Source organism: Dendrobates tinctorius, unplaced genomic scaffold (genome assembly GCF_039654945.1).
Source record: "Dendrobates tinctorius isolate UK_male_01 unplaced genomic scaffold, ASM3965494v1 ptg000387l, whole genome shotgun sequence".
NCBI lineage: Eukaryota > Metazoa > Chordata > Amphibia > Anura > Dendrobatidae > Dendrobates > Dendrobates tinctorius.
The window spans coordinates 2,409,593-2,429,773 of record NW_027362053.1 but is presented as its reverse complement, the minus strand read 5'-3'; the positions used below and the strand labels follow the sequence as shown (position 1 = coordinate 2,429,773).

The 20,181-nt window shown below is 44.6% G+C and overlaps 1 protein-coding gene across 8 annotated transcripts in view; it reads left to right on the top strand.

Annotated features, from left to right (window-relative positions):
• LOC141076095 (uncharacterized) overlaps positions 1–17,756 on the top strand; it is a 34,445-nt gene extending 16,689 nt beyond the window's left edge. For 2 of the 8 annotated variants that reach the window (XM_073563366.1, XM_073563367.1), the window contains exons 6-10: positions 6,077–6,119; positions 6,209–6,274; positions 6,349–6,539; positions 6,723–6,915; positions 16,977–17,756. In XM_073563366.1, the coding sequence (XP_073419467.1) occupies positions 6,077–6,119; positions 6,209–6,274; positions 6,349–6,539; positions 6,723–6,915; positions 16,977–17,646 (1,163 nt within the window). In that variant the 3' untranslated portion in view covers positions 17,647–17,756. Of the gene's footprint in view, positions 1–6,076; positions 6,120–6,208; positions 6,275–6,348; positions 6,550–6,722; positions 6,916–16,976 lie in introns of all 8 variants that reach the window. The other 6 variants (XM_073563372.1, XM_073563371.1, XM_073563368.1 and 3 more) reach the window with 6 other exon arrangements.
• Positions 17,757–20,181: the final 2,425 nt, after the last annotated feature.

The following is a 20,181-nucleotide window of genomic DNA, read 5'->3' as shown; positions in this document are numbered from 1 at the left end:
GGTTGGCTATTGCAGATTCAGTCTTCCCAGCCTGGTGCAGGGCTACAATTTTGTTTCTGGTGTCCTTTGACAGCTCTTTGGTCTTCACCATAGTGGAGTTTGGAGTCAGACTGTTTGAGGGTGTGCACAGGTGTCTTTTTATACTGATAACAAGTTTAAACAGGTGCCATTACTACAGGTAATGAGTGGAGGAAAGAGGAGACTCTTAAAGAAGAAGTTACAGGTCTGTGAGAGCCAGAAATCTTGATTTTTTTTGTTTCTGACCAAATACTTATTTTCCACCATAATATGCAAATAAAATGAAAAAAAAACAGACAATGTGATTTTCTGGATTTTTTTTTTCTCAGTTTGTCTCCCATAGTTGAGGTCTACCTATGATGTAAATTACAGACGCCTCTCATCTTTTTAAGTGGTGGAACTTGCACTATTGCTGACTGACTAAATACTTTTTTGCCCCACTGTATATACTACATGCATGCAACATACATATATACTACATGCATGCAACATACATACTACATATATACTACATGCATGCAACATACATATACTACATACATACTACATGCATGCAACATACTACATACATACTACATGCATGCAACATACATATATATAATACATGCATGCAACATGCATACTACATATATGCAACATATATACTACATGCATGCAACATACATATATACTACATGCAAAATCCATACTACATATATACCACATGCATGCAACATACATATATACTACATGCATGCAACATACATGCTACATACATACAACATATATACTACATGCATCATGCATACTACATATACTAGATGCATGCAACATACATATATACTGCATGCAACATACATACTACATATATACCACATACATGCATACTACATATATACTACATGCATACTACATATATACCACATGCATGCAACATGCATACTACATATATACCACATGCATGCAACATGCATACTACATATATACCACATGCATGCATACTACATATATACCACATGCATGCAACATTCATACTACATATATACCACATATATACTATATGCATGCAACATACATATATACTACATATATACCACATGCATGCAACATGCATACTACATATATACCACATATATACTACATGCATGCAACATACATATATATTACATGCAACATACATACTACATATATACCACATGCATACTACATATATGCTACATGCATGCTACATACATACTACATATATAACACATGCATGCTACATATATACTACATATATACTACATGCATGCAACATACATATATACTATATACAATAAATACATATAGACATACAGTACATATAACATAGAGTACATGCTCACCATCACTTGTCACTTTGAGCCCCGAAGCCATTGTCATCTGTGGAATAAATATTAAAATAACAAACCACCAATATACTTACCCCTGATCAGCAGAAGTCCACGAGTGTCCCACGACGATCTTGCGTGGAGAACAGCAGCATCAGCTGATGCTACCGTTCTCTACGGGCTCTAGGAAACCAATGACGGGAGGTAGGTATCCTTCCGCACTGTATTCCTCCGCCACTGTAAAAAAAAAAAAATCCCTAGTCTCACTTTATGGCAAAAGCTGCGTGGGAAATTTCTCACACAGCAATGCCATAAAATGAGACTAGGGACTTTTTTTTTACAGTGGCGGAGGAATACAGTGAGGAAGGATACCTACCTCCCGTCATTGGTTTCCTGGAGCCCGTAGAGAACGGTAGCATCAGCTGATGCTGCTGTTCTCCACGCAAGATCGTCGTGGGACACTCGTGGACTTCTGCGGATCAGGGGTAAGTATATTGGTGGCTTGTTATTTTAATATTTATTCCACAGATGACAATGGCTTCGGGGAGCAAAGTGACGGTGAGTATGTACTCTGTTATATGTACTGTATGTCTATATGTATGTATTGTATGTAGTATATATGTATGTTATATATGTAGTATGCATGTTGCATGCATGTGGTATATATGTTGTATATATGTATGTTGCATGCATGTGGTATATATGTAGTATGCATGTAGTATATATGTTGTATATGCATGTTGCATGCATGTAGTATGTATGTTGCATGCATGTAGTATGCATGTTGCATGTAGTATATATGTATGTTGCATGCATGTGGTATATATGTAGTATATATGTAGTATGTATGTTGCATGCATGTAGTATATATGTATGTTGCATGCATGTAGTATATATTCATGATGCATGTAGTATATATGTTGTATATATGTAGTATGTATGTTGCATGCATATGGTATATATGTAGTATATATGTATGTTGCATGCATGTAGTATATATGTGGTATATATGTAGTATGCATGTTGCATGCATGTGGTATATATGTAGTATGCATGTTGCATGCATGTGGTATATATGTTGTATATATGTAGTATGTATGTTGCATGCATGTAGTATGCATGTTGCATGCATGTGGTATATATGTAGTATGCATGTTGCATGCATGTGGTATATATGTTGTATATATGTAGTATGTTTGTTGCATGCATGTAGTATATATGTATGTTGCATGCATGTAGTATATATTCATGATGCATGTAGTATATATGTTGTATATATGTAGTATGTATGTTGCATGCATGTGGTATATATGTAGTATATATGTATGTTGCATGCATGTAGTATATATGTGGTATATATAGTATGCATGTTGCATGCATGTGGTATATATGTAGTATGCATGTTGCATGCATGTGGTATATATGTTGTATATATGTAGTATGTATGTTGCATGCATGTAGTATATATGTGGTATATATAGTATGCATGTTGCATGCATGTGGTATATATGTAGTATGCATGTTGCATGCATGTGGTATATATGTTGTATATATGTAGTATGCATGTTGCATGCATGTGGTATATATGTTGTATATATGTAGTATGTATGTTGCATGCATGTAGTATGCATGTTGCATGCATGTGGTATATATGTTGTATATATGTAGTATGCATGTTGCATGCATGTGGTATATATGTTGTATATATGTAGTATGTATGTTGCATGCATGTAGTATGCATGTTGCATGCATGTGGTATATATGTTGTATATATGTAGTATGTATGTTGCATGCATGTGGTATAAATACATACCGAACCACAAGGAAAAAAACCGAATTTTATGGTCAATAGTACAAATATTTAAAAATAAAAAATAAAAGAAATTTTAAAAACAATAATAAAATTTAAATTACCTTTATTATATAATAGTGGTACATATATATAAAAAAGCAATGTGTGCTGAAATTACATTAAAATATATACCTGTATAGGTTTAATAGACAACATACACAACGGTCCACATATGTGAGATAATGTAATTACACCTTTTTTTTAAAAAAACTTGTCCTGTAGAAAAGTGACAAAAAATATATAAAGAGCCAAACAAAATATGTCTAGGCTCAAACAGAGTGTCAGTATATTCAAAGCAAAACTGCAAAAGTGCAATATAAGCCAACAATAGTGAAATGTTCATCCAAATGGTGCAACTAAAGTGCTGAGTGCAAAAAAATAGAAATGGAAGTGCACAAGGACAAATGAGGGTGTATACCTTTAAGGACCGCTGGTAAGCGAGCAACACAGCCCCGATTATGTATTGTGTGAGATAATATATTAGGTGTAATTACATTATCTCACATATGTGGACCGTTGTGTATGTTGTCTATTAAACCTATACAGGTATATATTTTAATGTAATTTCAGCACACATTGCTTTTTTATATATATGTACCACTATTATATAATAAAGGTATTTTAAATTGTATTATTGTTTTTAAAATTTCTTTTATTTTTTATTTTTAAATATTTGTACTATTGACCATAAAATTCGGGTTTTTTCCTTGTGGTTCGGTATGTAAGTTTCTCTCGAATGGTCTACCATTCCCCCATGAGCATCCACTATTAAACGTTGGGAATAGGAACCCTATATGATTTCTGCTATATAATTCTTTTTAATTTTCTACGTTTCTTTGTGGCATTGCTGGTAATCAGGTCAATTGGTTTCAATGCATGTGGTATAAATGTAGTATATATGTAGTATGCATGTTGCATATATGTAGTATATATGTATGTTGCATGCATGTAGTATGCATGTTGCATGCATGTAGTATATATGTATGTTGCATGCATGTGGTATATATGTAGTATATATGTAGTATGCATGTAGTATATATGTATGTTGCATGCATGTAGTATGCATGTTGCATGCATGTAGTATATATGTATGTTGCATGCATGTGGTATATATGTAGTATATATGTAGTATGCATGTAGTATATATGTATGTTGCATGCATGTGGTATATATGTAGTATATATGTAGTATGCATGTAGTATATATGCATGTTGCATGCATGTAGTATATATGTATGTTGCATGCATGTGGTATATATGTAGTATGCATGTTGTATATATGTATGTTGCATGCATGTGGTATATATGTAGTATGCATGTTGTATATATGTATGTTGCATGCATGTAGTATGAATGTTGCATGCATGTAGTATATATGTGGTATATATGTAGTATGCATGTTGCATGCATGTAGTATATATATGTTGCATGAATGTGGTATATATGTAGTATTGTTGTAGTATGCATGTAGTAGTTGCATGTAGTTTATATGTTGTATATATGTATGTAGCATGTATGTATGTAGCATGTATGCAGTATGTATTTTTTTTTTTTTTTTTTTTTTTACATTCAACACATTAGCCGGATGATGGGACTACTACTGTCCCATCATTGGCTAATGTGTCAATCACCGTCATGGTAGCAGGCATAGCCCGATGGGACTTGTAGTCCCATCGGACGATCCTGCACAGACCCCCCCGGGCAGTCCGGCACAGACCCCCCCGGGCAGTCCGGCACAGACCCCCCCGGGCAGTCCGGCACAGACCCCCCGGGCAGTCCGGCACAGACCCCCCCGGGCAGTCCGGCACAGACCCCCCGGGCAGTCCGGCACAGACCCCCCCGGGCAGTCCGGCACAGACCCCCCCGGGCAGTCCGGCACAGACCCCCCCGGGCAGTCCGGCACAGACCCCCCCGGGCAGTCCGGCACAGACCCCCCCGGGCAGTCCGGCACAGACCCCCCCGGGCAGTCCGGCACAGACCCCCCCGGGCAGTCCGGCACAGACCCCCCCGGGCAGTCCGGCACAGACCCCCCCGGGCAGTCCGGCACAGACCCCCCCGGGCAGTCCGGCACAGACCCCCCCGGGCAGTCCGGCACAGACCCCCCCGGGCAGTCCGGCACAGACCCCCCCGGGCAGTCCGGCACAGACCCCCCCGGGCAGTCCGGCACAGACCCCCCCGGGCAGTCCGGCACAGACCCCCCCGGGCAGTCCGGCACAGACCCCCCCCGGGCAGTCCGGCACAGACCCCCCGGGCAGTCCGGCACAGACCCCCGAGAGGCTGTACAAGGACAGAAAAGGGTTTTTCTTATTCCGATACCGGAAGTCCCATAGACTTGAATGGGACTTCCGGTATCGGAATTGGCGATGCCCGATACTTTTTTCGTATCGGGCCGATACCATCCGATCCGATATTTTAGGGTATCGGATGGTATCGCTCAACACTAGTAACAAGTAATAGTAGTTGATCAAGCAATAAATTGGGAACATTGAAAAAAAGTTTTCTCCCACCTCTACTTCACATGCAGAGATCCACATCACATATGGGAAGGAGCTGACAGGAGGGGGTGGGAATCCTTATTGCAGTCTATGAAGTGGATGTGAGAAGCCACAGATCACAGGGGGAGCACTATGGGGGACTTAATCCTTACCTGTCCTGCACAGGACATACAACAGCACAAGCTGGGAGCAAAGAGGGAGGTAAGGGTTAACTCTCACATACAAAGGTGAGGACTCCAGCCCTCTGGCTGTGAGTGTCAGGGGGCCCTCAGAGGAACACTCAGGGGGCCAGATGTGGCCCGCGGGCCGCAGTTTGCCCAGGCCTGTACTAGAACATTGTAGGCTGTACCTTCCTTCTTAAAACGTCTTTTTTATCATTTACAGTAGCATCGGAACCTCTCGGGACTCATTCACGCATTGTTAAGAAGTACGTAACTATTGGGCCATCCAATCATACAGGCCATTCCTTTACCCCCGTGTTGACTATTACCAAGCTGACTCATATCTTTTTCTTAGTAGGACAAGCAGTTGCGGCAGAGCCAGCACTTTCTCACACACACGAAAAAGGCCATCTGCCACCAGGTAAGTTACTGATTCTCTGTGTCAAAAATTGCTTTATTTGTAATTAAGCAAAGTTGTTGTTTTTTTTTTTTCAGAATGTCTGACAGTCGAGGTTATATTGAAGTAAACAGTCTCATAATGGCTGTGTCCCATCAGCCGGCCATCTGGGATGCCAGGGACCCCAGTTACATGGACCGGCTTAAGAGGTCCCATGCTTGGGAGAGTGTATGTCAGGAAGTGACTGAGGACTGGGATGACTTGCATACAAAAACCAAAGACCGCCGATGTAAGCACAAGTAAATATGTTGCTAAAGTCCATCACACAAATCCTACCATCATTTCAGACCTGGGTGTGAACAGTTTATAATCTGCATCATAGGCCATCTTTCTTACATTTTCTCTTTGGATGTCCAGGCTAGTATAAAGGACGGTGTTACTCTGTTGTCATTTTGTTTCACGTGTTTCACAGTGAAAGATCTTCAAACAAGATGGCGTTCTCTGAAGGACTGTTACAGGAGGGAGCTACAGCAGCAGAGGAAGGCAGAGAAGAGCGGTGGACCAGCAGTAAAAAGGAAGACATACTTGTATTTTCGACAGCTCCATTTCTTGAAGCCTGTTTTGGAGGCTCGCCGACAAGTTTGGAAGCAGAAGTCAGGAGACTGGTAAGTTTTGGTTTTCTTTTTACTCTATACAACGAGACCTGGGTAAACAGCAGCCCGTGAGCCACATTCATCTTAGTTATTAAGGTTGAAGGAAGACTTTAACCTTGCTTTTTGTGTCCGTCCCATAGACTGGGACAGATAAAGGGCTGGAAATCAAATGTGACGAAGCAGTTCAGTGCTGGCTGCATTGCATCCAAACAAGGTGCACCACACCTGATCAATGTAGACCTCACCCTTAGACGTAGGTGCAGCTGCAACATAGGCGAATCAAGCGAGTACAGGAGCAAGACTTGGGGTAGAAGAAAGAAAGTGAGCTAATTTGTTACAGAGACAAAGATCAACACAGGAATAGAGCTCATAATAAGGATTGCATGTAAGTTTATTATTCTTAAAGGGAATCTGTCAGCAGGTTTTTGCTACCTAATTTGAGAGCAATCCACAATGTATCACTTAGATTACTGGGTGCAGCCGTTCTAACTCAGAGCTTTTAAATTTAGCAATGAAGCAGAGCTGAGAAAGCGCCCCCACTCACACCACAGCTATCCCTGCCCACACCAGGCACTCCATGTACAATGCCCATAGTGGGGTGCCTATCACAGGAGGGCGAAGTTAGACTAGCAGGCAGGCACTGCTGTAGACCAGGCACTGATAATAACCGGGTGATAAAATCTTCAGTGTAAAGGCTCTTTTACATTTAGCGATGCACCAGCAATCCCGACCACGATACGACCCGGTCAGGATCGCTGGTGCATTGCTAAATGGTCGCTAGTGAGCTGCCACACAGGCAGATCTCACAGCGATGCATTAGCGATACAGCGGACGATGCTCACCTTTCAGACGTCCACACGTCGCTCGTCGGCGCTACAGGAAGCGCCCGACGAGAAATGGAGCCGGCCGATCTCGCGCGATCAGCGACAGACAGCGGGGGAGCCGGTCGGAGGCAAGTATCACACATAGCGATATCGCTATAACGTCACAAAATCGGTGACGTTATAGCGGTATTGCTAGCGATATCGCTATTTGTAAAACCCCCTTAAGTAAGCAACAGCACACAGCTTGATAAGTGACACATTGTTTAAATCTGTATGTTAACCCCTGCCTCATGCTGTCCACACATTACATAGCAAAAAACTGCTGGCACATTTCATTGAAGGCTGAATAACAGGAGCAGTATGATTTTATAAACATTCTAAAAAGCAGTAAAGTACATTATGGAAGCTGTATTGTAACATGTAGTAGAAACTAGTCAACATACATAGTTCTGCTCAGTGTTAAGCAATAAAATGAATATTAAAGAATATGCAAATAATAAAATGACCATGCTAGTAGTAATATTTAGCAAGGTTAAAGGGGTTGTATCAAGTTCAGTATCGGGTCCAGTGGCGGATTATAATGAGGTCAATTTGGGCAGTTGCCCCGGGCCCAGTGGGGTTAAGGGGCCCACAGCCCAGGCAGTGGCGGATTATAATGAGGTCAATTTGGGCAGTTGCCCCGGGCCCAGTGGGGTTAAGGGGCCCACAGCCCAGGCCAGTAAATTGCCCCATTATAATCAGCCACCGCGCAGGGCCGGATTAAAGGCAGGACAGGCGGGGCTTCAGCCCCGGGTCCCCCACCACAAGAGCTTCTAAGGGGGCCCCCACCACATTCCTGCTGGCTGCTGCAATGGCACTCCATCTTCTCCCCACCTAAAAGTGAGTGACCGTGGGGGCGGCATTATGTGCTCTGCTACCAGCAGCATCTACAAGTAGCGTGAACGCTGATGCTGCTGGTAGCGTGCAAAGGCTTGTGATGAGATCACAGGAGGTAAGGTGTCAGGGCCCCCGATCATGTGACCCCTGTCTCCTCCCCTCCTGTGACCTCATCACAGGTCCTGTGCGCACAGCACAGAGCACTGAGAGCAGCCATGTATGTGGAGTGTGGCTCTGCGGGTGGAGGTCGGTGCTGGAGGCTCCATTATTCTCTATGTGGAGTGTGGCTCTGCGGGTGGAGGTCGGTGCTGGAGGCTCCATTATTCTCTATGTGGAGTGCGGCTCTGCAGGTGGAGGTCGGTGCTGGAGGCTCCATTATTCTCTATGTGGAGTGGGGCTCTGAGGGTGGAGGTCGGTGCTGGAGGCTCCATTATTCTCAATGTGGAGTGCGGCTCTGCGGGTGGAGGTCGGTGCTGGAGGCTCCATTATTCTCTATGTGGAGTGCGGCTCTGCGGGTGGAGGTAGGTGCTGGAGGCCCCATTATTCTCTATGTGGAGTGTGGCTCTGCGGGTGGAGGTCGGTGCTGGAGGCCCCATTATTCTCTATGTGGAGTGTGGCTCTGCTGGTGGAGGTCGGTGCTGGAGGCCCCATTATTCTCTATGTGGAGTGGGGCTCTGCGGGTGGAGGTCAGTGCCGGAGGCCCCATTATTCTCTATGTGGAGTGCGGCTCTGCGGGTGGAGGTCGGTGCCGGAGGCTCCATTATTCTCTATGTGGAGTGCGGCTCTGCGGGTGGAGGTCGGTGCCGGAGGCCCCATTATTCTCTATGTGGAGTGCGGCTCTGCGGGTGGAGGTCGGTGCTGGAGGCTCCATTATTCTCTATGTGGAGTGCGGCTCTGCGGGTGGAGGTCGGTGCTGGAGGCTCCATTATTCTCTATGTGGAGTGAGGCTCTGCGGGTGGAGGTCGGTGCTGGAGGCCCCATTATTCTCTATGTGGAGTGTGGCTCTGCGGGTGGAGGTCGGTGCTGGAGGCTCCATTATTCTCTATGTGGAGTGGGGCTCTGTGGGTGGAGGTCGGTGCTGGAGGCTCCATTATTCTCTGTGGAGTGCGGCTCTGCGGGTGGAGGTCGGTGCTGGAGGCCCCATTATTCTCTATGTGGAGTGCGGCTCTGCGGGTGGAGGTCGGTGCCGGAGGCTCCATTATTCTCTATGTGGAGTGGGGCTCTGAGGGTGGAGGTCGGTGCTGGAGGCTCCATTATTCTCAATGTGGAGTGCGGCTCTGCGGGTGGAGGTCGGTGCTGGAGGCTCCATTATTCTCTATGTGGAGTGCGGCTCTGCGGGTGGAGGTAGGTGCTGGAGGCCCCATTATTCTCTATGTGGAGTGTGGCTCTGCGGGTGGAGGTCGGTGCTGGAGGCCCCATTATTCTCTATGTGGAGTGTGGCTCTGCGGGTGGAGGTCGGTGCTGGAGGCCCCATTATTCTCTATGTGGAGTGTGGCTCTGCGGGTGGAGGTCGGTGCTGGAGGCCCCATTATTCTCTATGTGGAGTGGGGCTCTGCGGGTGGAGGTCAGTGCCGGAGGCCCCATTATTCTCTATGTGGAGTGCGGCTCTGCGGGTGGAGGTCGGTGCCGGAGGCTCCATTATTCTCTATGTGGAGTGCGGCTCTGCGGGTGGAGGTCGGTGCCGGAGGCCCCATTATTCTCTATGTGGAGTGCGGCTCTGCGGGTGGAGGTCGGTGCTGGAGGCTCCATTATTCTCTATGTGGAGTGCGGCTCTGCGGGTGGAGGTCGGTGCTGGAGGCTCCATTATTCTCTATGTGGAGTGAGGCTCTGCGGGTGGAGGTCGGTGCTGGAGGCCCCATTATTCTCTATGTGGAGTGTGGCTCTGCGGGTGGAGGTCGGTGCTGGAGGCTCCATTATTCTCTATGTGGAGTGGGGCTCTGTGGGTGGAGGTCGGTGCTGGAGGCTCCATTATTCTCTGTGGAGTGCGGCTCTGCGGGTGGAGGTCGGTGCTGGAGGCCCCATTATTCTCTATGTGGAGTGCGGCTCTGCGGGTGGAGGTCGGTGCTGGAGGCTCCATTATTCTCTATGTGGAGTGCGGCTCTGCGGGTGGAGGTCGGTGCTGGAGGCCCCATTATTCTCTATGTAGAGTGTGGCTCTACGATTCGTGACGAGGGGGGCCCACAGAGTCTGAACTGCCCCGGGCCCTGGCTACCCTTAATCCACCCCTGATTGGGTCAAATCGCAGCTTACCAATTCACCTTTTGTTAAAATCCTCTCTGTTCCCAGAAACAGAGGGATTTTTATTTATATAGTGTAAAATTCATTACCTAGGTTGCCAGCCACCTTGAAGTCCTAGCCTGGCTTGGCACCTAGGTAGGGTGCGTGTAGCACAAGCAGGGTCTATTCCTGATTTCATCGTGCTGAAGTTGGCTGGATCCAACCAGATTCAGTGTCCAACGTTACAGAGGCAATGTTACCACTGCTAGAATCAATTTATTCCTGTGAATGCAAGAAGCTGGTGGCTGGGAGCATCATACTCCTAAGCATCAATTCCCGAAACTGCTGCCGGCACTCGGGACCGGAGCGTTCAGCTGCATAGAAAGATATGCAGCTTCACACTCTGTTCCCGAGTGCCGGCAGCAGTGCCGGGTATTGAAGTGTGAGACTCGCGCGAGTTTCTCACATTGCACTCACAAGTGTGACCCCGGCTTAGAGCTTTAAGTTGCAAAAACCCTCTTAAATTCAGCCTATTGGTTCGGAGCATGACAACAGTCACTTGGTCCTTTGGAAAAATTGATTGCCACACCTGATGTAGATTATCACATTGGTCCCTTTGTGGGTTAGAGTTGCATCATTAGAAAGCTATGATCGTACTTGGATGGAAACACTAAGTTTATTTATTTTTTAATGGTTATAGGCTTGTGCTACAGATAAATGATATAATTATCTTCTACAGGAGCAGCGATGTCTCTTCACCGCTGCCCCATCATTTGTTGACCGTGCATGTGACTACTTCAGCCAATCACTGGACTCAGTGTTGATGCTGATAGTGAAGACATCAGCCACTGAGAATATTGATTAGCTGCAGCAGTCATGTGCACTCAAGTCATGATGTCACCCCTGCAGCCTGTCAACAAAAACCATGGAACACTGATGGAGAGGCATGGCTCAACCTGCAGGGTGTGTGTAACTGATCTTTTTATTAATAATAATCTCCTTCCAATGATCCTTTTACGCTGAATAAGACAGCATACTTGTCAAATGTGGGGTGAAAGCACATATCCATTCTCATTTTCATAAAGAAGAAAATAATGCGGCAATCACCATATGGATTCAATATTCCAAAGTCTTTATTTCATCCGTGCAATGGTAGACTTTGTACAGGACATACGGGCTAGGGAGACATGCAGGGAACATGCGAGTGGACAACGGCCGTTTCGCGTTTAATCGCTTCAACGGTTCCAGGTTAGTCAGGGCAGGAGACAGGTGACCCACACTCTGCTCTCCCTTTTAGCCATGTGCTTTATTTCTATCCTCCTGTGTTCCCTTGCCATCCACATTCACCGCCCCATCCCCCTCCATCACGACTCGTACACATCAGCCCCTCTATACTTCACTTTTCCATGTACAGCTCCCATTCACTTCTCACTTTCCTGAAAAACCTGAGCCCATCTTGCCCAAACACATCACACAACAACACTTCTTACAATTCCAATAGCTACTTGATCTTTATCTTCCTACTCCTACTGATTTCAGGGGACATCTCCCCCATTTTCAGCCCCTACCCTACCTCACATCGAAACCTTACTAACCTTATTAATATTAGTTGCACTCCTTCATCTCCTTCTTTTAAGTGTGACCTCTGGAATCCACAGTCTGTATGTAACAAACTTCCTTTCCTGCACAGTTACTTTCTGAACAACTCTCTGAATCTGTTGGCCCTCACTGAAACCTGGATTCAGGATTCTGACACTGTCTCTCCTGCTGCCATTTCCCATGGTGGCTTACAATTCTCCCATTCCCCGATTCCCCAAGACCCACAAACAGACCTGGTGGTGGAGTCGGCAAACTCCTGTCCCCACAATGCAATTTCCAGGTCATCCCCCCCCCAGCTCCATCACTCTCAATCCCTTCTTTTGAGGTCCACACCATCAGGTTCTTCCGTCCCCTCTCCCTCAGAGTAGAAGTCATATACCGGCCCCCAGGCTCACCCACCCAATTCCTTGACCATTTGTTGGCCTGGCTGCCGCACTTCATATCCTCAGAACTACCAACCCTTATCCTGGGAGACTTCAACATCCCGATTAACACCCCCACTTCCACATCTGCATACCAGCTTCTATCACTAACCACTTCTCTCAGCCTCTCACAGCTCTCAACCTCTGAGACACACAAAGATTGTAACACCGTTGACCTGGTCTTTGTCCGGCTCTGTTCAATCTCCTACCTAAATAACTCGCCCCTTCCCCTCTCTGACCACAACATTCTCTCCTTCACGCTCAGAAATCCTCGCCCACCCCAACACACTCCTACAGTCATGGCCAAAAGTATTGACACCCCTGCAATTCTGTCAGATAATATTCAGTTTCTTCCTGAAAATGATTGCAAACACAAATTCTTTGGTATTATTATCTTCATTTAATTTGTCTTAAATGAAAAAACACAAAAGAGAATGAAGCAAAAAGCAAAACATTGATCATTTTACACAAAACTCCAAAAATGGGCCAGACAAAAGTATTGGCACCCTCAGCCTAATACTTGGTTGCACAACCTTTAGCCAAAATAACTGCGACCAACCGCTTCCGGTAACCAATGAGTTTCTTACAATGCTCTGCTGGAATTTTAGACCATTCTTCTTTGGCAAACTACTCCAGGTCCCTGATATTTGAAGGGTGCCTTCTCCAAACTGCCATTTTTAGATTTCTCCACAGGTGTTCTATGGGATTCAGGTCTGGACTCATTGCTGGCCACCTTAGAAGTCTCCAGTGCTTTCTCTCAAACCATTTTCTAGTGCTTTTTGAAGTGTGTTTTGGGTTATTGTCCTGCTGGAAGACCCATGACCTCTGAGGGAGACCCAGCTTTCTCACACTGGGCCCTAAATTATGCTGCAAAATTTGTTGGTAGTCTTCTGACTTCATAATGCCATGCACACGGTCAAGCAGTCCAGTGCCAGAGGCAGCAAAGCAACCCCAAAACATCAGGGAACCTCCGCCATGTTTGACTGTAGGGACCGTGTACTTTTCTTTGAATGCCTCTTTTTTCTCCTGTAAACTCTATGTTGATGCTTTTGCCCTAAAAGCTCTACTTTTGTCTCATCTGACCAGAGAACATTCTTCCAAAATGTTTTAGGCTTTTTCAGGTAAGTTTTGGCAAACTCCAGCCTGGCTTTTTTATGTCTCGGGGTAAGAAGTGGAGTCTTCCTGGGTCTCCTATCATACAGTCCCTTTTCATTCAGATGCCGACGGATAGTACGGGTTGACACCGTTGTACCCTCGGACTGCAGGGCAGCTTGAACTTGTTTGGATGTTAGTGGAGGTTCTTTATCCAACATCTGCACAATCTTGCGTTGAAATCTCTTGTCAATTTTTCTTTTCCGGCCACATCTAGGGAGGTTAGCCACAGTGCCATGGGCTTTAAACTTTTGATGACATTGCACACGGTAGACACAGGAACATTCAGGTCTTTGGAGATGGACTTGTAGCCTTGAGATTGCTCATGCTTCCTCACAATTTGGTTTCTCAAGTCCTCAGACAGTTCTTTGGTGTTCTTTCTTTTCTCCATGCTGAATGTGGTACACACAAGGACACAGGACAGAGGTTGAGTCAACTTTAATCCATGTCAACTGGCTGCAAGTGTGAGTTATTGCCAACACCTGTTAGGTGCCACAGGTAAGTTATAGGTGCTGTTAATTACACAAATTAGAGAAGCATCACATGATTTTTCGAACAGTGCCAATACTTTTGTCCACCCTCTTTGTTATGTTTGGTGTGGAATTATATCCAATTTGGCTTTAGGACAATTCTTTTTGTGTTTTTTCATTTAAGACAAATTAAATGAAGATGATAATACCAAAGAATTTGTGTTTGCAATCATTTTCAGGAAGAAACTGAGTATTATCTGACAGAATTGCAGGGGTGTCAATACTTTTGGCCATGACTGTACCTACCACACAGTCAGAAATATTCATGGAATTAACCCTCATACACTTTCTGACTTCCTACACTCATCACTGTCCCCAATCTCTTCTTTTTCCTGTCCTGATCTGGTTGTACACCACCACAATGACTCTCTCAGAAGCACCCTGGACCAAGTAGTGCCCCTCATCCTCAGAACCTCCAAACACAGAGTAAAACAGCCCTGGCTCACATCACAAGCTCGACTTCTCCAGCGATGCTCTAGGAGTGCTGAATGCTTATGGAGGAAAACCCGCACACAAGAAGACTTCATCCACTTCAAATTTATGTTTAGAACCTATAACACTGCCCTTCACCTCGCCAAACAGACCTACTTCAACACCCTGATCTCCTCATTGTCCAACAACCCTAAGAAACTTTTTAACACCTTTCACTCCCTCGTGCAGAAAGCACAAGCCCCTATCACAGATATTTGTGCTGATGACCTGGCCTCCCACTTTATAAAGAAAATAGATAATATCCATCAGGAAATCTGCTCCCAGCCACCAAGTGCTGTGACTCCCATCCCTCCCTGCATTTCCCCAGGCTCACTCTCCAGATTTGATCCCATCACAGTCTCCAGACTCCTCTTTTTCTCGTCCGACTACATGCATTACCGACCCCATTCCCTCATATCTCCTCCAGTCTCTCTCTTCCAGTTGTAACAACTCACCTAACCTATTTAATCTCTCCCTCTCCTCAGGCATTTTTCCATCCTCCTTCAAACACTCATTACTCCATTATTAAAGAAACCCACTCGACCCATCCTGCACAAATAACTACAGACCAGTCTCCAATCTCCCCTTCATCTATAAACTCTTGTAGTGCCTTGTCTACTCACACCTTACCCGTTGCCTCTCCACTCATTCACTCCTAGACCCTTCACAGTTCGGCTTCCACCCCCTTGACAGAAACTGCACTCATCAAAGTGACCAATGACCTTCTGACAGCAAAATGTAACGGTGACCACTCTCTGCTCATTCTTCTCGACCTTTCTGCAGCCCACTCCTGTTTCTCTTCCTATCTTTCTGACTTCTCCTTCAGTGTTTTGTTTGCTGGCTCCACTTCATCTCCTCTTCCTCTCACTGTTGGGTACCTCACGGCTCAGTCCTTGGCCCCCTTCTCTTCTCTCTACACAGCCCCAATTGGACAGACCATCAGCAGATTTGGCTTTCAGTACCATCTTTATGCTGATGACACAGTCTCCAACATCATGTCCGCTCTCTATCTGAAACTCAACCTCTCCAAAACTGAACTACTTTTGCTCCCGCCGTCTACTAACCTCCCTAAATCTGACGTTTCCCTCTCCATGGGTGGCACCATAATAACACCCCGGCAGCAGACGCGCTGTCTGAGTGTTAAGTTTGACACCAATCTCTACTTCACATCCCATATGCAGTCTCTTGCCGCTTACACCTAAAGAACATCTCTAGAATCCGCCCTTTTCTCACCTTGTTAACAACAAAAACTCTCACTGTCATCTTGATCCACTCCCGCCTGGCCTAGTGCAGCGCTCTATTAATTGGCCTCCCCGTTACTCGACTTTCCCCTCTCCAGTCTATCCTTAATGCAGCAGCCAGGGTCGTTAATCGGTATTCACACGTGTCCGCTCTACACCAGTCGTTACACTGGCTGCCCATTCATTACAGGATCCAATTCAACGTATTTGTTCTCACCCACAAAGCTCTCCACAGTGCGGCACCCCCTTACATCTTTACCCTCATTTCTGTCTATTGGCCTAACCGATCGCTGCACTCTGCAAACGACTTTCGAATAACCTCTGCACTAATCCGTACCTCCCACTCCCGACTCCAAGACTTCTGCCGCGCTGCGCCAATCCTCTGGAATGCTCTATCCCAAGAAATTAGGACCATTCACAACTTGAACAGTTTTAGGCTCTCCCTCAAAACATTTGTTCAGAGGGGACTATCACGTTCCCTAATCAGTCATTTTATTTGTAAGTGTGCATGTGTAGCCCATTCACTATCTCTATCTACCCCCCACTTCCTCAAGATGGCTGGACCATCATTGTAAATTCTCCCCCACCTCATTATAGATTGTAAGCTCTCACGAGTTGTTACTTATGACTTGTGTTTGAAACTGTTAAACTGTAAAGCGCTTCGGAATATGTTGACGCTATATAAATAAAGATTATTATTATTGTTATGCTAGGGAACACTTATGTGTTTTATTTTTTTAGCAGCATTTCTGGAAATATTCGAGATAAGACCCAAGACAAAAAGTTGGAGCCAAAGTCATTTGCCACATTTACAATCCCAGAGTCTGGAGCTACACCTACTGTACCTTTAATGGACAGTCTCCACCTGGAACAGCCCCGGAAAAGGAGAAGGCATGAGAAAAAGTCCAATTGCTCTCTGAATTCTCCAATAAGCTCTCATGGGGTTGTCAGGGAACATCAAGAGCTAGAGAAAGACGCAGACTATCACTTCTACATGTATATCATGGCTGTAACTAAAAGATTCTCTCCGGAGAAGAAGTGGGCTTTTAGAATGAAGATTATGGAGTTGCTGCAAATGCATTCTCTTGACCAGCAGGCTTCTTTCTATCCCTCTCACAACTACTCTTGCACACCAGAAGATCATATTTCCCCATCTACATACCCACCTGCTTACCCCCACTACTATCCCTATGAAACCTCTCATTCCTCCAGGCACTCCCCAGAATCTAGTTATATCCATTCTAACCATCAGCACAATTCTTCAGACCCATCCATATTGTGTGCCCCTCCTAGTCAGCCACATTCACCTATTGAATCTCCTTACCGAAGCCCACTCTCTCACTCTTCACAAACACCTTCAAGTCAGGCCAGCATAGACACTGAAGGTGACAGCTCATTTTTGGACTACTAAAAAAAAGTTATTTAAAGTTTACAGCTTGTTTAAAATAGATAATTATATATAATATATGAGAATAGTTTAAAATGTGGAATGTAAACAATAAACCTATTATTTTAATCTTGTCAATTGTTTATTTTTGCATTCAAACATTATGTGGAAAACCAGGCACAGTGAAGATATGACAAGGAAACGCTCTTAAAGGGGTTGTTCACTAGTGGTCAAGCTTTTAGTTAGTAGCTCACTATACTTACCTCCTGTTCCAACACTGGTCTGTCGCATTTCCCAATGGTCACTTGACATAATGTCACATGACCGCTGCATCCAATTAGTGACTGCTGATTGGCTGTAGGGGTCACAGTACATTATTTAGAAACCACCATAGGAGAGACAGTACTGAGATTAGAAGAACAGCATTGGTCCGGCCGGGACGTATAGTCTTTTTCCTTTGATACACCTTGGGGCCAGGTGATGACAACCCCTTCAAGATACATAAGCTTTCATACGTAATATGTAAATTCTATATTCAGTAAAAAAATAAATGAAGTGATGTAGATACACTTTTCTAGCTTTAACACTTGCATTAAATGGCTTATCTTTTGACTACTAAAAACACAAGGAATGCAGAAAACTCCACAAAGGTGAGACAAGACACCTAGCACAAGGGGAAGACCATGAGAGAGAAATTAGAGCTTTGATATACTGTATCATAGGATCACATACACCCAGATGGCTATCCACTATCCGCGTATATTAGATATTTGATAGTAGTCCTAAGGCCCAAATGACTTCAGATGCTTCTGAATTATTATTCCCGGAGCCAGTCAGATGTTTATGCTATGTAATGTCTTTCAGCTGGGAAAAGTTCATAACATGAGGCAAGGGCTACATGCTCCTATGAGTGGACTATAAGAGTTTTAGCATCTGTTAGAATGGGCTGAAACAATCTGCTGGATTTTGTGATGATGGCTTTAGGAGGAAGATTCAACAAGTACAGTAATAAAGAGGTTGTTGTGGAACATCACTGACTGTATAAAACCTTGAGTATGAGCCTTTCTCCAGAAGAGAACTGATCCTGGGCAGATCTAAAATAAATGGAAAGAAATCCAATATCTAGCTGACACACATAAAGTGGAGGAAATGGAAAGAAATCCAATATCTAGCTGACACATAGAGTGGAGGAAATGGATTCATTAAGGGTATGGGACTAAGGCTACGGCCACACTCAGTATTTAGTCAGTATTTCACATCAGTATTTGTAAGCCAAAACCAGGAGTGGGTCAAACCATGCGAAATTGTTGCACTTGTTTCTATTATACCTTGTCCTCTGATTGTTCCTCACCTGGTTTTGGCTTACAAATGCTTTGAAAAAATACTCAATAAATACTGATAGTGTGGCCGTAGCCTAACAGCGAGAGACTGGTACAGAGAGGGAGAGGCCCTTTCCTGCACAGTTTACAAACTACAGGGTATTGGTGAAGGGTGAGAGTAAATTGGGGCGCCAGCAGCTCCGGTGGATGTCAGGGGTTAGTTGGGTCATTGCAGGCTAGGCTTTCCTGAAGAGTTGAGTTTTCAGGTATTTTTAGTCTGAAGGTATCAGTTGTGGAAGACAATCGCATGTGCTTTGGCATTCCATTCTTGCAGATAGGAAAGCTTGAAAATTCATGCAGTTCATTAGGTGCGGAAAATACTAGCGCAAAGGAGAGAAAGAAGTCTCTCAAGTACTCGAGATTAGTTTAGAGATATATAGGGCAGACAGATTTATGTACGGCCTAGTAAATCATTGTTAGTAGTTCAAGTTGGATTCACTGGGGAACTGGAAGCTAGTGAAGGGATTGGCAGAGAAGTAGCGAAGGAGGGAGTGATAGATGGCAGACCACAGAGGAGGATAATCAAGTTATCAAGGTGAGGGTTGTTGAAGGCACGCACTAACATTTTAAAAGATTCAGGGTTGAGGAAAGTATGAATTCTGGATAATATTTTTAAGTTTCAGGAGATGGTAAGGGCTTGGATGTGTGACAGAGCACGTTCAAGCATTACACCAAGGCAGCGGACTTGTGATACAGGGGAAAGTGTGGTGTCATTTATAGTGCTAACTCTGCCAGGGAGGGTTGAATGAGATGGAGCAATGATGATTATTTTTTTTTTTCGACATTTAGTTTTAGGAAGCATGATGAGAAGGAAGATACAACTGATGGGCACTTTGGGATTCTGGACATCATTTCTGTTGACTTCTGAGCGAGAGAGTTTGTCTGAGTGTCATCAGTGTACAGGTAGTACTGGAAGTCATTCGAGTTTGAGTTGTCCTAGGCCATAGATATATATGGAGACAAATAAAGGTCCCAGGACAGAGTCTTGCTGGACTCCAACACAAATGGCAAAATGAGGAGGTAGTCTAGAAATAGAGCTACTAAATGTGCGGTTAGTGAAGTATCAGGAGATCAAGGATAGGTCAAGATCTTTACTGCCAAGGGAAGAGAAGATCTCTAGTAGGAGAAAGTGGTCAACTAAACTGAAGTCAGAGGACAGGTCTAGGAAGATTATAGAGTA